We start from the raw sequence: 17604 nt of genomic DNA, 5'->3' as shown, positions 1-17604 counted from the left end.
ACATACAAGTGTTGGTGTGCATTAAATTTCCACCATCCCCCTCCCATAAGCATGAAGGGCTACATATGCCCCCCCCCATTCAACCAGTGGGTATGACAACAATTAGTGGTGCTCCAAGGCAAACAGTCAAGGTGTAGCCCATCCTCTTGGTATATCTGACTCCTCTATATGTATCCAGACCTGAGCCATGAGGACCACTTTAAGTAATGTTTTGCTTGTACTTCTACAGCATCTTTCACTCAAGGGTCCCAGGACTTTACCAACTGTTAATTCAGTCTCACAAACCCACCTGTGACATGTGGAAGGGAAGTAAGGTCCCCATTTTAGAGACTGAGAAACTCATGCAGCGATACGCAACCTTAGGCAATTCACTTAGCATGCTAAGTAGAATCCAATTCACTGGACAACTAGCAGGGTTTTAAAGACAAAGCCATCCTCCTCTGATCATCATCTGGATACTGAGTGGCCTGAAGGGATGTTGTCATGTTTGTCCCAACATTGTTTGGGACAATAGAGAACCCATAAAAACCAATATCCTGATTGCACTAACACTTTAATAACCCTATTGCTTTAACAGGTATTGTTTCAGAGGGCCCTGCTGTTTCAATAGATTTTGGTTTGATAGATTAAATAAAAGATTAGGATAAGTGAGTATTATGCCCATTTATTTTATCATTTAGTGCATTGTAAATGTATCCCTTTTGACATGTTTATAAAAAGAATAAGCATCACTATTTGCACAGCTTTTGACTTGTTGCACTGAATTTTACACAGGTTTGCTTAAGACAGCTACACATTGTTTGTGTTGTGGGACGTATACATATTTTAAACAGGAATCTGAGCGGATGGTAGAGCTTGGAGTTCCCCAGAAGCTACAGTGAATATCCCTTTACTCATAAGTTAACATGTTCAAAAGCATTCTAACCCATGGTGGTTATTTAACTGTTTTTGAAATGCAAAGTTAGAATGTGACTTCACTGACTACAGTTGTGGTGTTCACTTCTCACCATATCAAACTTGTGCATTTTGGGTTGTGTGTGGGAGGGGTATTGGAGTTCATCAAATAGAAGTGGTTGCTTTGTGCTTATCTGGGCGCTACAAAAATGAATTGGTTTTTCCACATACAAAGTGTGTAATTCAAAAAAAAGACAACGTACTGAAATGAGTTTTAAAAAAAGGAGTTCCATCTGCTGGCTATGGGATTAGTTTTAGGAGCATGCAGAAGGGTGTTTTCCATACTTCCGTAGGCTTTGTAGGTTTACTGTAAATCAATGACATTATATATCCACAAACCCATATAGAATCAGCATTGTTGCTGAATTGGACAGCTGGCTAGAGTCCCATCTTCTGAATTTAGAGTATTTGGATTATAATTTTAGCCAAGATGAATAGCGCAGAATACAAACATGTATGCAGTCATAAAATTTTACAGAATTTATACTAGGGGTTCTCAGACTTTTGTACTGGTGACCCCTTTCACACAGAAAGCCTCTGAGTGCGACCCCCCTTACACATTAAAAACACTTCTGTATTTAACACCATTATAAATGCTGGAGGCAAAGGGGGCTTGGGGTGGAGGCTGAGAGCTCGTGACCCCCCCCCCGTAATAACCTCACAACTCTCTGGGGGCCCCAACCCCCAGTTTGAGAACCCCTGATTTATATGCTCTGTGCAGCAAAATAAAGTGACTGCTTACTTTTTCTTTTTTTTTTTGTAATATTTGAGACCCTTACTCATCTGCAAGGTGAAATAAATATTCTAAAATAAAACATTAAATTCAGTTGAATTTAATCTATTTATTCAAATGCAGGAATAGACGTTCTGCTGTAGTCAAAACTTTGTCCTACGACAATCTTAATCAGACAAACAGAAGCCAGACAGCAGACTAACTACATTCAGACACCAGAGACACACTAACCTTCCCAAATGCCCAGAGGCAGGGAGAATATATATTTATTTATTTATTTTTGAGTACCACACTACTTGGTTTGAAGCACAAAGACACTAAACCTGTGGGAGCAACCCAGTGAGGCCCCCCCAAGAGCAGCTTAGCACATGGAGGCTTTAGTAGTTTGGGAGAGAGTAATATTGCACTATAATTTATGGCTACTTTTTGCAACATCCTAGTAATAACTGATTCTTCAAAGTTGCACACTTCACTGAATTCTTTATTCATGTATTATTAAGTTGTCAGTATTAAAACTTGTATGTAAGTGCACAGGGTAACTACCCCCTCCACATGCTTAGTGAACTACTAAAGGAAGAAAGACTGACTCTGGTTATTTTAAATATTGAGGCTTAGAAATACAGCCTTGATCATTTATCTCGGGGTATTATGAAAGTTGGAAACCCAGATAGGCAGGACAGCTACAGGGTGAAGTGCAACAACTGCTCATAAGCAACACTCACACTCATTCGTTATTTGTACTCCCAGCGTGTCTGTATCCATCTGTCATCTCTTGTCTTAGAGTTGGATTGTAAACTCCTGTGGGTCCTGTGTCTACACAGCGCCTAGCACCACAGGATCCTGGTCCATGACTAGGGCTCCAAGGTGCTATGGTAATACAAAGAATACAGTTTTATAACATAAGACATTCACGGAGTTGACAATCACTGGCTTTGTATCAAACAATACTCCAAAGGGCTGTAGGGATCTACTGCACCTCTTGCATGTCATTGCTTGCTTCTTCCTGTGTATACAATTGGTTAAGTGAGAGATCCGTGCTGACTGAAGACATACATTGGGAACTCTGATACTAAAACCGTCTCAATACAATGAGCAGAGAATTGGGGCTCTAGTCTGGTCTTAGTTATTTCTAAAGTGATACACAGAAGTGGCTCTATGCAAAACGTCCAGGACATTAGAAATCTGGGGAAAGGGATGGAAACGGATAATTTAGAGTTCCTCAGAGAAGGCTTGTCAGGTACACAAGAGCCTAGCAAGTTACTTTTTTCTAACCGTTAGTTGAAAACCTTGGAGAAGCTGAGTGTGCAAGTTCAAGTTGCCCCCAAGCTTCTCATTACCTTGTGATTTGCACTTACTCTGCAGGTCACCACTGGCCTTGCTGACCCCAGCAGCATTACAGGGTCTTAGTATGACCTGGCTGAACAGGCCTTGAGCAGCTTCTCTGGTTTAGGAGGGACAAACGAGTTTTTCTTCGACACTAGGCCGGCAGGTCATCTCTCCACTTGTTTCTTCTTTCAAACAAATATGTGGCCAGTGTGGGTAAAGGGGCCCCAGTTTGCCTTGGTGTGTTTTCTCCAATACCTCAATGGAGCATGGGATACTGAACCTGTCTCTTCTCGAGGGACTGGTCCCTCAAAGAGCAGGTGTTTACTAAACTTTTCCATTGGAATTGTGTTTGGTTTTATTAAGGCAGATCAATGAGTTGTGTTCTCTTGATCTTGGCAACTGTGAAGTTCCTTTTGAAGCTCTTGTCCCATTTCCAGAGTGTTCAGCGGCATCCAAAGCAAGGGCCAGGAAGGCAGAAGTCGCAGCACCAGCATGGATTCAGTACATTATTCTGAAGCTGTTCTATCTGTGTGAACTCCAGCAGTTCCTGTGTATTAACCAATTATGCCCTAGCAGAGGTGCTTTTCTGAGTTTGGTGCCATGAGGAGTGGGCACAGAACATTAACACTTACACTATTCATTATGTGAATCAAAAAGATGAGAGGGTTTGGAAGGAATCCTCATATCTGAAATCTGTATTGTTTCCAGTTCACCCAATATTTCAGTAAAGGGTGGAGTATGTAGGTAGTGCAGGGTTTCACCGTACACCCCAGAAGTTGCATTTATTTGGTAGCATAATGTGCAGCCTACATATTGCAGTTTAAGACACTATCAAGTCGAAGTTAGGAGATGTTTTCCAAGGGGATTCATAAGGATAGAAAATAAAAGCGTGTTCTGGCTAGTTTCTTTTAAACCTTTGGGGGAAATTCTGCAAGTACCAGCTGGACCCCTGGCCAGAGGCTTCTTTGAGGTTAATTAGGGAAGGGGGAGGATGAATGTTTCAATGAAAGAAGAGAGAATAGTATTGTTTCAATACAGCTTGTACTGAAAATTCTCTCCAAACCCAGCATAAGGTCTTGCCTGTTTTCCAGCTCTCATAGTTGTAGGATTACTTTTATCTAGTCCTTTATAGTGGAAATTGTTCCATAGCTCAGCTACTGAACGCAGTATCTCCATCCATCTAGTTTACTCTATGGTCAATTGCCAAACACACTAGTTTGGCCTCTTTTCTCTCTTGCTCTTCTGCTGTCACTTCCGTTTTGATGCATTCCAGTCTTACCAGCAAGATTTCAGTCAGGTGCTTGCTCATATGCTACGTTAGACTTTAACAGTTTAGCCCAGAATGGGACTGGCTCATCAGAAGTGAAACCATCAATTCCAGAGCCCTCAAACCCCAAACATCCTGAGAACTGTAGGGAGGGAAACATACACAAGATTTGAAGCCTCTGAAAAAAGGAAGAGATTTACGTAAGCAAGCTCAAAAGCCGAGCTCCAAACCTATACTGTATGTTTGGTTTAGGGGCCTTACCACAGATTACACTGGGGAGCACTTTCAGAAGCTGTTAAGGGTCTCCTGAATCTGACTGAGTTTCAGTAGGACTTAGGTGGCATCTTCATTTGGAAAAAGTCAGTGCTCATAACTCAAGTTAACTACTTCAAGGAACAATCCTAGTGCAGACAACATAGTTTGTAGTTTGCATGAGTTCCCATGTGAGTTGAAGGGTAACTACCAGCTGCCTTAACAACGAGGAGTCCTTGTGGCACTTTAGAGACTAAGAAATTTACTTGGGCATAAGCTTATTTAGCCCACAAAAGCTTCTGCCCAAATAAATTTGTTAGTCTCTAAAGTGCCACAAGGACTCCTCGTTGTTTTTGCTGATACAGACTAACACGACTACCACTCTGAAACCGGTCTACAATCTGCCTTGTCAGTACTGGGACTTTATCTCATTAATTGGAGTTAAGAATACACATCTTTCCCCTAATGACAAAGGTTTAGGCACTTTTGATAATGTTACCCATTGCTCTTTAAATAACAAAAGGACAGAGACAAGTCATCAGCATCCCAGAATTTTAGACTTAGGTCCTTCTTCCTCCACACCCCATCCCCCGCCAAGAATGAGGTGACAGAGTATTTCTTTTGGAACACAATTACAAGTAGTGAGATACTTTGTACCACATCTGTTTTTATTGCTGATCCTGTATTTTGCATGGAAAGATCACTGACTTTTTAGGTCCTTAGATTTTCAAAAGTTGATACACAGTTAAAAACATCTATTCCTGTGCTTTTCTGCAGATGGGTATTCTTGCCAAGATCTTATACTGCTAACTCCAATTAGTGTCAGAGTAGGAGTTACATGTCAAGAAAATAACTTTCAACTCACTCACAGTCCAAGAGCTATTATTTTACTTGTTGTCAGGAGTCCACGCTGTTGTTCTTACAACACCAACCTGCTCTCAAACAGATGGGTTACACATTTAAGGATTACTATACAAGAACATCTTTAGCAGTTTCACTCTCCAAATCCTTTTACTCTTTTGCTGTTTTAGTTCCTGACACTGCAATCAGAGCAATGAGGGCAGACTCTTGTGGAGGCTCCAGGCCTTATTCTCTAGGGTACTTTTAAATATATATTTTGCTCCCCAAGTATAGTTGCAAACTTTTCCATTTTATGAAGTGTGTGCTTTTTAAAACAGCTGTTTTTCTAAGCACTCACACTTCTGTCACATTTGGGGCTAAGTCTAACACATGCTTTGAATAAGACTGCTGGCCCAGACTTTCACGAGTGACTATTGATTCTGTGTGCCTGACGTGAAATTCCTTAAATGGGCAAGGGGGTGAGTGGTCACAGTATTCTTGAAATGAGGTCCATTTAGATAGTGCCTCTTGTGGGAAGCTAAAAATTGTTAATTGCTTTTAAAATCATGGCCATTTGCAGAATGCCGGTAGCTTCCTGCTTAACCTTATCTGCAGACTGAATAGTGTCTATACAAGGAATTATTTTCAAACAGAAAGGCTAAACCCATGTTTCAGTGGAGTCTAATACTCAAACCAATATTACTTTCAAAAAGTTCTACACTTTGTAAGAAAAACCAAACATTAATATCTCTGGAAACAAACCATTAATTTACACAGTCCACTCAAACAGCTTTGCCCCTAAAATTTGCAAAAATATACACAAAGTTAAAGATAAATTACTGAGATTATAAAATCCTATTTTCAATAATGCCTGGTAATTCATCTTAATCATTGAACATTTCTTGCAAGTTTTCAAGGGCAAAGCTGTGCTTGAGAAAACTGTGTAAACTGGGCCAGGTAAAGTGAATGAAGGATTATATGTCAGCAAGGAGCAGGCTGGATACCTTAATTGTTTATTTCTACACTTAGAAAACCCAACATTAAAATGTCTGGATTCTTTTAAATGAAGACAGCAATATTGTTTGGGTCTTTGCCAAACTCTTTAATAAGGGGTTTTGAGTGAGCACTTTAGCATATAGGGCCCCCAGCAGGGAAGTGCTACTCTGACAGCTCTTATGACGCTCCAAACTCTACTTGGACTTTTTAGGCCAAGTCATTTTAGAGATGTGAGCCATAAAACCTTAGGAAAGTTTTCAAAGCTCCTCAACTTCACAACTCCTTTTCTGATCATTACCAAACATGCCAGAAAAATTCTAACGAGGGATGAAATGAAGCATGTAAAATTTCAGGAAGATCAGTTTCTTTGGGAAAACCTGGGTGGAGAAGCATTTGAAACATCTGGCCAGTAATAGGAAGCTAGTGTAAACATTAACTGTGAAGTTTATAGAGAGACTGCTTTATAATACAGCAGTATTTCCTCTATATTGTAACCTGACTGTCAACATTTAATGTCATCCTAGTTTCCCCCATCAGTGCTGTCGCTTCCTTTATGGGAGTTCTAGGCACATGGAGAACATTTACGCTTGTATGGATGGACAGACGGACACCGCGCCTCCCCCCGGCTGCCAAACAAGATTACTAACAGACCCAGAAAAGATAAGAGTCAGACCTGCTGGTCCATGAAAGTCTGAGCAAGAACAGTGATAAATCACTTGCTGTAGCTTTGAGGGCAAGTCTGATATTAAAGGTTTGCTGTATTGATTAGCGTCTGAAGCATGCAGACATTCATTACTACAGACGGATGTTAAGTAATGTTTCATCACATCTTCTTTACACTAATCTACTTTCAAAATTGTAGGTATTTTACTTGGTGCATCAATGAAATAACTACATAATATTAAAGTAATACTGAAATAAGTCTGTCTTCTAACACACACCTAGGAATTCTCTCTAAGAGTAAGGAAAGATACTAGATGCTGAGTCTCAACAATTATGAAATGTGCCATTCTGCACCTCTCACTCAACCCTACATGTTAGACTGAATGCTCCAGGCAGTAACTTGCAGCTGGAAGCATTTAAAGTCCAACTTCTCTGCTCTCTAGCTGCATTTCTATTAAATGTAGTTTTACAAATTCACAACTAACATTTTACCAAATAGCGCACACACACTTCTATTCAATAATAAAAATGTCCTTTGGCCCCCAGACAACTTATTATCTACAGCCTTGTATACCTGACAAATATAGAAAAAAACATGTTTGACCCATTCCCTGACCCCTCAACAATGGGGCTCTTTGTGAGCCTTTAATATCCTTATCAGGTCTGTCTAGACACGCTGACAGCAATTGTCCCTAGTAATGTCAAAACGCACTCTGACCCTTCTTCTCATCCTCCAGCTCAGCCAGAAACACTTCAATGGGATGGATCCAGGAGCCAATTAGCTTCACAGTCCATAGGGCACACCTGTGTCTAAGCTGATCTGCACATCTCTGTACAGAAAACAGACTATTTTATACCAGGGAGAAAGCCAGTATGTTTAAGTAAACAGGAAAGTGATGTCAATGACAGTTGGTTTTTTAAAGCTCCCTTGAATGAAACCTTGCCTTCACCTCTCACGCAAAGTGAGAAACTAAAAAAAATCCAAAAATTAAATGTTCATTCAAACAATTTAGTACAGAGTGTTCTATATACATGATCAGTCCTGTATTACACAGAAAGGAGGTTTTAAAATGAAGTCTCAAGACATTAAACAAAAATACACATTTTGAAAACAAAACAAACAAAAAAAAACATATCAGAGTCTAAGTTACTACTCTTAAAAGGCATATGGTCTAGTGTCTAATTTCTGTCCTATAATCTTATTTATAGGATCAGCCTTTCCCTGTGCATACAAAAGCACAAAACAATTAAAAGTCTTAGCACTATTAAAATGCTGCAGTGACTAGTTTCAAGATATCCATATTTTACCAAACGTAAGCAATAGTTTAGCTTTCAAGACCAAGTGAACATATTAGAAAGTCACTGCATTCTGAGGGGAAAAAAAAATCATTTGTTTTCAACACACAAACATACCAAAAAAAAAAAAAAAAAATTGGATAGAAGAAAAACAGAATTTTATCCTCAGGATGCAGGATAATAAAAGATGTAATAAACGAGAACTAGCTTAGCCCTAAAGCTAGGGAGGATTTACAAAGATTGTTTAATTGATTTTTCTTCTATTAAAATGCAGATCACACTGTCTGGGATTCAGAAACTCAGACACATGTCTTTGTGTCCACTCAGCTCCATGAAGTCCCCTGTCTGAAACTCGCACAATGCCTAACTTGCATGTGTTCAAAGACATGCTGTTCCTTTTTTGTCTGGGCCTCTCAGGACTGGAATAGGGTTGGGAAATGCAAATCCCCTACACATTGGTTGAAAGTTTAAGTTTTTAGGATTTTTAGTCACAATCTACCACAAGTAATTAAAAAATCCTGTCAAAGAACAGGCTTACAGTATAGCCGGCACATGTACAGCTATAACTCAGCAATGTGTGTGTAAAACTCAAAGGATAATTTTAAATATTCAGAATAAATTTAATCTACATTAAAAAGATTCTCTAATAAAGATGTACATGATTACTCTGCCTATCAACAATGGAACTGATCAAAATCACCAGTGCCTTAAACTGAGGGAGAGGAAGGATGTTAGCTAGTCTCTTCCCTAAACCCAGATTATGTATTTACTTTTACCACAAGCCACAGAACAGTGGCCACCAATACTGTTCTCTCTCAGATCCCCATAATTCAGCTTCTGCCCCCCATAACAAGCTACCTTTATTAGGGATAATTCTTTATGCCAACAATAAATGGACAAGGACCAGTCAGCCCTACTATCTAACATCAAATTATAGTAACTGCAGTTTTTCTACCTTTTCTACAATCTGAAGTTGAGTGAACCCTCTCTCAGAAGTACATCCAGCCCCAACAGTCAAGGAACCAAAGGTCTGATCTCCTTATAACAGTGCAGAGCATCCGACATCTGGCCAGCCCTCCATTAGTTGGCTACAATTGATTTTAGTTTGTGATTTAATTTAAAAGCATTCTGAAGAATACATTAGTCCCAGAACACTCAGGTGAATGGGGACTTGGTGAGAAAAACAGGTCTAATTCCTTGGGCAAAGGAATCCCTGAGATGTATCCCTAACTTCCACTTGACTTGTCAACTGTCTCCAATAACAAAGAATTTGGATAATGCAGTAGTACTGTCACAAATTAACGCTGTTATGGGATACTGCAAAACATGCAGAAATAACTTAATTCACCATTAGCGAGAGTTTGATTTCTTGCTGACATCTAGTGTGAATATATCAGCGTTGTAAGAGTACACAGTGAGATGAGTGTAAGAACACATGCTTATGAAGATATGCAGACCATGAATGGCATAAGTGTCCTACCTAATGACTTGATCTGAGAGCAGTTTGTGCCTCATCAATAAATAGCAGAGCTTTAAAAACCATTCTCATTCTGTACCTTTCTCCACAGGGAAGTTACATGTTATCCTCATTCACAATGGGGAAAAAAAAACAGAGAGAGGTTAGGTGATTTGCCCAAGGCCATTATTCATGGCAGAACTCATGCATTTCTTAAACCAAAACCTGTGCTCACTCCATTGCACACTGCAACCACCAAGGAAGATTTCAGGTTATTTTTGAGGAATTATAAAAATCTACCTCTTTCCCCTCTGTGGGGGAAGATAACAGGAAAACTTCTACAATGTTCATAGGGTTATCCTGGGAATTCTTTGTTTTGCTTAACTATATTAACTCAGCCTTGTAAAATCTGACTTGTACAGAACACATTATTTTTTGATGAGTGATCATCAGGGTGGGTGGTCGGGCCTCAACTGATACATTTCAGGAACAATTTCTGCAAGACTCTATAACAGAGTCGCAAATTCTAACTTTTTTTTTAAAAAGGGGACACATTAGCACAGCACTTTATTTGAACATGCCACATGTGTTTTCATTTGTGTTGTTACCTGAACTGCAATCCAGCTGGCGTTAACAGCATGTTCTCCAAATGGGCCAAACCCTGAAATAGAAATAAAGAGTTAGTGATGAAATCATTACCGCAGGCTTGACTAGACACAGAGATGCAAACTGATCTGCGCTTTTCTGTTTTAAATGTGCCCATGGCAAACTACTTATAGACACTACAATGATTTCTTTGAATACCAAATTCTTGCTCTTTTACATCCAAGTACTCAAATCCTTTCCATCGTCTAAAAGTATGCGACTTACATAATATAATATCCAAAACAGACAAAATATTGAAGATTCCAATTCAATAGGTTGCCTAAATAAAGACTCCCTCCCTCTTCTGACATGGTCTGAGGGAAAAAAAACAAAACAAAAACCTAACAAAATTACAAACTTTCTGTTCTTCGTTCCCAGTTGAAATCATCCCGTCCCACAACTGTCAGAGTGCACAACAAAGCCCTCTACAATATATATAAACAAATTAGTAGGTCTGCTAAGTGTATCTCCTCTCTATTAAGCAAGTCTTAATTCAGATTTCCATTATTATTGTTATATTTTAACAGGAAACTAAACAGAATACTGCTGATGGTCCCTGCACAAATAAGCACCAAAGGTTATGATAGTTCTATGCAAAATACTTGCAGGGAGCCTAAATTTTCTAATATAGGTTAACTAGTAACCCACAATAGTTTTTACTGAGCAAGCATTTCCTCACTCTTATACCACCATAAAAGTTAGGCAATTCAGCTGCATGCAAAGTTATACCACTATAGTTTAAATTAACTTTCAGAATTGATTTGTGATCCTAGAGTGCTTGTGAAAACACACAAGAAGTCTTGTTCAGCTAAAGGAAATGCCATAGGGGTATAAAGAACGTTGTCATTATTATGATAGTATTCAGTTTGCTGTGAATAGGTTTCAGGTTATATTGTATACAGCTATACTAGTAATTAGCTCTCTGAGCTCAAACAGAAATTCTATTAAAAAAACAAAACCAACAAAAAACCCAAAACACCCATGTATAATCTAACCAGTGTCAAACTGAAATTTCAGGCTATGGCTACACTTAGCGCTGCACAGCGCTGCCGCAGGAGCGCTCCCGCAGCAGCGCTTTGAAGCGCGAGTGTGGTCGGCGCGCCAGCGCTGGGAGAGAGCTCTCCCAGCGCTGTCCGTACTCCACCTCCCTATGGGGATTAACGTACAGCGCTGGGAGCCCTGGTCACACTGGCGCTTTGCAGCACCGCAACTTGCAGCGCTGGAGGGGGTGTTTTTTCACACCCTGCTGCAGCGCTGCAAATCTGCAAGTGTAGCCATGGCCTCAGTTCTTAAAAATCTTGTTAAGCTTTCCACAAGACTGACATGAAGGTGTCCTATTCATGCAGGCCTAACCTCCATAAAATAAAGGTTATCCGACACAGTAGCATACCAGCAAATAGTGAAAAGCAGCACAGTGCTGACAAATCATTTCATTAGTCAACTCAATGACACTCTAAAAGAAACTACTATCCAAAGATGACCAGAAACAGTTCATAATCCAGACTGTTGCATTTCTTGAGTTCTGTAACAAGTCCAGCTACAAACCAAATTCCCTGCTCAGTGGCAATTCTAGAGGTACTCGCAGTGTAGCTTAACGCTCTTGATTCTGTGTCTGTTGCCCACACATGCCACGCTGGCCCTTTGCTCTTCTGACCCACTATACAAGGTGTATGGGGATTCCTTCTCTTGTCCTATGTCCTTTATGGAAGATAACTCAACTGAGCATGTCCAGGACTTCTCTGACATCCACACTGAAGAGGCCTCCTCCAAGGCTAATTAGCACTGAAACAGCTGCCACCAGCTGCAAAGATCTTTATGGGATTCTGTCTTTAAACAGTTCTAAAAAAATAAAAAGTACACACTCACACCCCCTGCGGAGTACATATCGCCAACAGAAGGAGGCAGAAGCAATATAATTTCCCAGACTTTAAAAAAAGAGAGTTTAAAAAGTGAACATGACAGCTGTACACAGATTACCCCAGTGGTAAACATGGGTCTAAGGCAAGTTAACATCTGACTGTCAAAACGGGACTCCACAGATGTGTAGGACCAAAGCAGAAAGTGCTGCAAGATGTGGAAACTTTACCAACACAACTTTTCTTTTTAGGCCTTTGATCAAGGAGTCGATGAGTGGTGGATGCTGACACTTTGCTGCATACACTGACTGGGCTGACAAAGCCAGAACTGCCACCTTCCTAGATCTCTGTAAAGATACCTTGTAGAAACACTTGACTCCAATTCAAATCACTCCAGTGCATCAACAAAACCCCTTACCACCTCCCCAAGGCAAACAATCTCAACTTCAGCTGCACAGGGAGCACTGAATAGTTTCCTCGAGTTCCCCATTTGTCACAGAGCTGCCTTCCCCACAAACCAAGCTACCCTCCCCTTTGTAACTTAGGGAAAGACTCTGACAAGCTCTCGCCTGCTATGTAAGGGCCTTTCATTCCTTCGCTTGCTTCCTCACTTCCACTTTACTCTCCTAGGCACAGTTATTTCAGTAACACTTTTGGTTTCATTTCCCCAGGGGATTGCATGCCTGGGTGTAAATGTCTCTTCACACCCACCAGGTTTCCAGGACTCCCCATGCCGCTTTGGGTGAATTTACTTGTAATTCACAAGATTATTCTCCCTGCTCCCCAAACCTGCAGCAAGACCTTGAGCAGGAAGCCCAGGATGGAAAAGCGAGGGCCACCCCCCAGATAAGAAAGCGGCAGGACTGGACTGCACAGCCAGCCTCCCACCCTCCAGTGGAGAGCCCACTGTGCCCTAGGCTCCCCCCACACCTCGCCTCAGCCCCCCACCTCCCCTCAGCCCCCCAGGCTCCCCCCACACCCTCAAAGCCCCCCACCTCCCCTCAGCCCCCCAGGCTCCCCCCACACCTCGCCTCAGCCCCCCAGCTCCACCAACCCCCCAGGGTCCCCCCACACCCTCAAAGCCCCCCACCACCCCTCAGACCCACAGGCTCCCCCCCACACCCCCAGAGCCCCCCACCTCAGCCCCACCAACCCCCCAGGCTCCCCCCACCGCGAACCGGCGGGAGAAGCACTCCGCCTGCCCCACCGCTTACCCGTCACCACCACCGGCCGCCGGGGAAGCTCCATCTCGGCTCCGTCCCTGCCCGCGGCCGCCCGGAGAGTGACTGGGGGCCGCCCCCGCGCCCCGCCCCCACGTGACCACGCCCGCCGCTCGCAGCCGCCCAGGGGCATAGAGCGGGCCGCCCACGGGGCAGAACGGCCCTAGCCGGACACTTCCGTCAGGTCTGGGATTACACACCGGAAGCTGCTCTTTATGGTCCCCGCCGCCGGCGGACTATAGGTCACGTGTCCTCGCGTGCTCTCTGGTAGCTGAGCGTCCCTGCCTCGGACCCAGGGCCCTTCGAGCTGAGCCCCCGGGGCCCGAACTGCCCCCCGTTCTGCCCAATGCCCAGCCCCCCGTTCCCTCCAGCCCCAGGGCCGAGCCCCCCCTCCTCTCTGTAGCCCCCAGGGCCGAGCCCCCCCTCTTCTCTATAGCCCCCAGGGCCGAGCCCCCCCCTCCTCTCTGTAGCCCCCAGGGCCGAGCCCCCCTCCTCTCTCCAGCCCCAGGGCCGAGCCCCCCCCTCCTCTCTCCAGCCCCAGGGCCGAGCCCCCCCCCTCCTCTCTATAGCCCCCAGGGCCGAGCCCCCCCCTCTTCTCTATAGCCCCCAGGGCCGAGCCCCCCCTCTTCTCTGTAGCCTCCAGGGCTGAGCCCCCCCCTCCTCTCTGTAGCCCCCTGGGCCGAGCCCCCCTCCTCTCTCCAGCCCCAGGGCCGAGCCCCCCCTCTCTGTAGCCCCCAGGGCCGAGCCCCCCCCTCCACACTCCAGCCCCACGGCCCAGCCCCCCCCCTCCTCTCTTTAGCCCCCAGGGCTGAGCCCCCCCTCCTCTCTTTAGCCCCCAGGGCCGAGCCCCCCCTCCTCTCTGTCGCCCCCGGGCCGAGCCCCCCTCTTCTCTATAGCCTCCAGGGCCGAGGCCCCCCCTCTTCTCTGTAGCCTCCAGGGCCGAGCCCCCCCCTCCTCTCTCCAGCCCCAGGGCCGAGCCCCCCCTCCTCTCTCCAGCCCCAGCGCCGCGCCCCCCCCTACTCGATAGCCCCCAGGGCCGAGCGCCCACTCCTCTTCTCTATAGCCCCCCGGGGCGAGCCCCCCTCCTCTTCTCTATAGCCCCCAGGGCCGAGCCCCCCCTCCTCTCTATAGCCCCCAGGGCCGAGCCCCCCCCTTCTCTATAGCCCCCAGGGCCGAGCCCCCCCTCCTCTCTATAGCCCCCAGGGCCGAGCCCCCCCTCCTCTCTATAGCACCCAGGGCTGAGCCCCCTGCCCTCCCCTCTCCAGCCCCCAGGGCTGAGACACCCTACACAGCCTGATTCCACACTCAGCCCTATGGCCCTAGCAGGTTAAGATAGCCCCCTCCTGATTTCAGCGTTGGCCCAGGCACACCTTGCGATGTGCTCTTCCAATGGACTTGAACCTTTGAGCTTCTCGTGATGAAATGCCACACGGGCCTTGTGAATGAATTTGGACTCTCTTGCTTTTCCTACTAACTGGAATGCTGATAAGCTGTGGTACAGAGTGCACTGGTAACTTCACTGCATGTTCCCCTCACCCTTCCAGTACCTTTAGTTTAATAACATCTTACCCCTAGCAATTGCATAACTAAGACTTTAACAAGGAAGGCACTAAAAATGCTGCTTTGAGCTGCTATTTGATTTCCATACACGCCACGGAGTTTGAAAACAGCCAGTTACTGAAATCCAAGGATTTGTCTTGGCTATAAAGAAACATAACCTGAACCAGCAGAAAGGTCTGTATACATACACCAAACCAACCCATGTAATGGAGTTGAGTGTTGGTTGGGGTGATCACTAGCAAGGTTGGATATTCTCATCAAACCCATTTTTGCTTTGTTCTGAGCTTCCCCTTCCTCACCCCTGTACTAGAATCTGGGAATTACAGTAACAATAGGGTCTGCTATTACTGCTGTGCAGGGTGACCAGATGTCCTGATTTTATAGGGACAGTCCTGATTTTGGGGTCTTTTTCTTATATAGGTTCCTATTACTCCCCACCCTGTGTCCCGATTTTTCACATTTGCTGTCTGGTCACCATACTGCTGTGCTATATGATGTGACACCACCTAGTCATTGATTGCATTTGGAGGTAAATTCTTGAATATTTATCCATCTGTTTGTGCTGAAGTTCAGTTTTTGTCACCATAAGGAAGTTACCATGGTCACAACTTTTAGGAAGAAATACAAACTGTCTCTGTCCAAGCAATCCAGGGAATTTTAAGTCCTGAATTAGTTAGTTGGCTAAATGCTAAGTCCCTTTATTTACAATTAAAGGGAAACATGATCAGTCTTATTAGGAGAGGGGAATAAACCACCATAAGCCATGTAAAATGCACCCACATATCACACTGATAGCCCTGGATATGCCTTTCTCAGCCTACTCTAAGCCACATTCCAAAGTCCACACTGTAAAGCCAAGTCATCTCCTCAGGGTTTTACCTTTATTAACAAAGAATTTAATAAAGTTCACCTCAAACATTTACCTAGACTTGCCTGTTGGTGGGGGGTCTTACATCAGTACTGCTTTGCTCACATACTAAACCTTCTCTTTGAAAGAAAAAAAGTGTTACTCTTACCTCCCTTATATGCTATTGGGAAGTGAACCACCTGCCTCAGTGAGTCAGTACAGCCCACTTAACCCTTTAGCTGCAGGATCAACACCTGCAAACCAGGTGGGGTGTTTTGGGTGAACCAGCCTGTTGGGTTCTGGGAAGTGGGTGGGCAGAAGCCCACTCATGGCTAAAGGACCCTCCCCTAGCCTACCGGGAGGATCCACTGAGCCTGGGACACAAATACAGGGGACAACAAAAGAAAAAAGGACAGGTGTGAGGGTCAAAGGGTCAAAAGTAGGGAACCTGAAGGGGACTGTCATAAATAAACCTCAATGGAGATACGGTTTAATGTAATGGCATTTCATGCTGACTAGCTTTGCAGGCTACGTCTGGTTCTTGCCAATGTAATCTTTTTTGGTTGCTACAGTGAAAGTTTCGTGGTGGAGCAGTGGGAAACAGCTTTGGCTAACCATGGAGCTGCTCACCCCCCTTCTCTCTCCAGGTCAGCTTGCTTCAATCTTGGTTTTATTCCCCAAGGCTTTGATTCATGATCTTTTTGAAATAACAAGGAAGTTTGGGTTTTTATAAATTTTGCAGGTACTGAGCATTCTTGACTCCCATAAGCTCAGCATCTTGCTTTATCAGGCTTTTATTATGCAAAAGGAAAACTCACTCTGGTTTTCTTGATCAGATTTTTGTCATTTATCCATGGATATTTATTAAGCTATAGTATAAACCTTTATAATTCTTTACTGGAAAGAGACTTCCATGATACTGTTGTTAATTCTGAAGATGGACACTGTATCAACAGTTTGCATTTTTGCAAGTTTTGCAGACCACCTGCCAAACAAATACATATTTAGGGTGGTGTACAGTAGAGGAGAAGTTTCTCAGTGAGGACTTTTAGTTGGACAACATATTTTCCCAATTAAGTGACGGTTTTGATGAAGAGAACAGGCCATTAAAGATAGAAATAAGGCTGAAAATATGTAACGAAATAAAATATAATACTGGGAATAATACAATAAGAAAAATAATATTTACTGTATTTCATCCACACTAGATCTTCATTTGATAGCTTCTGTGTTTTAATATATAGGCTTATAATTTCACACCTATTTAACATGGTTAAACATCACTTATTGAGACTGGCCAAATGCATTCACAGTAAGCAGAAAGTTGCTAATACTGTTCCAATAAATAAATAAAGGGGCTAAATAGTTCACTGGGAGATATGCTAATAAAGCAGCTTTGCCAAATGAGTGTATGCAGGATGTATGTGCAGCCCTCGAACTAAAGGGATGCAGTGTGTCCAATTTTCACCTGACCCTTTGTCAGTCATGTAAGTGAATGGTTTTGGGGTAGCACTACTCATTCAATAACGTAATCTAATGTTTTAAAATGAAAGAGAAATGGACGCTAGGGGGCATAGTTCTTCGTTTCTGGGTTTCTAGATTGTGCGCCTGCTACTAAAATGCAGTATTGTATGGCTAATGTTCAGGGGAATGGGAGGAGAGGAGATAGGAAGGCTGGATGATCACTAGGAAA

General features: G+C 43.6%; 1 protein-coding gene across 6 annotated transcripts in view; it reads right to left on the bottom strand.

Annotated features, from left to right (window-relative positions):
- Nucleotides 1–16045, bottom strand: part of PGPEP1 (pyroglutamyl-peptidase I) — a 29717-nt gene extending 13672 nt beyond the window's left edge. Inside the window, exons 1-3 of one of the 6 annotated variants that reach the window (XM_044998435.1) lie at nucleotides 13499–13588; nucleotides 10392–10444; nucleotides 2410–2554 (exon numbers count right to left, since the gene is read on the bottom strand). In XM_044998435.1, the coding sequence (XP_044854370.1) occupies nucleotides 2410–2415 (6 nt within the window). In that variant the 5' untranslated portion in view covers nucleotides 2416–2554; nucleotides 10392–10444; nucleotides 13499–13588. Of the gene's footprint in view, nucleotides 1–2409; nucleotides 2555–2663; nucleotides 3025–10391; nucleotides 10445–13498; nucleotides 13606–13704; nucleotides 13795–15987 lie in introns of those variants that run through there. The other 5 variants (XM_044998438.1, XM_044998437.1, XM_044998433.1 and 2 more) reach the window with 5 other exon arrangements.
- Nucleotides 16046–17604: the final 1559 nt, after the last annotated feature.

This window comes from Mauremys mutica, chromosome 24 (assembly GCF_020497125.1).
Source record: "Mauremys mutica isolate MM-2020 ecotype Southern chromosome 24, ASM2049712v1, whole genome shotgun sequence".
NCBI lineage: Eukaryota > Metazoa > Chordata > Testudines > Geoemydidae > Mauremys > Mauremys mutica.
Note: the sequence above shows the minus strand (reverse complement) of the source record. Positions and strands in the feature narration are given on the sequence as shown.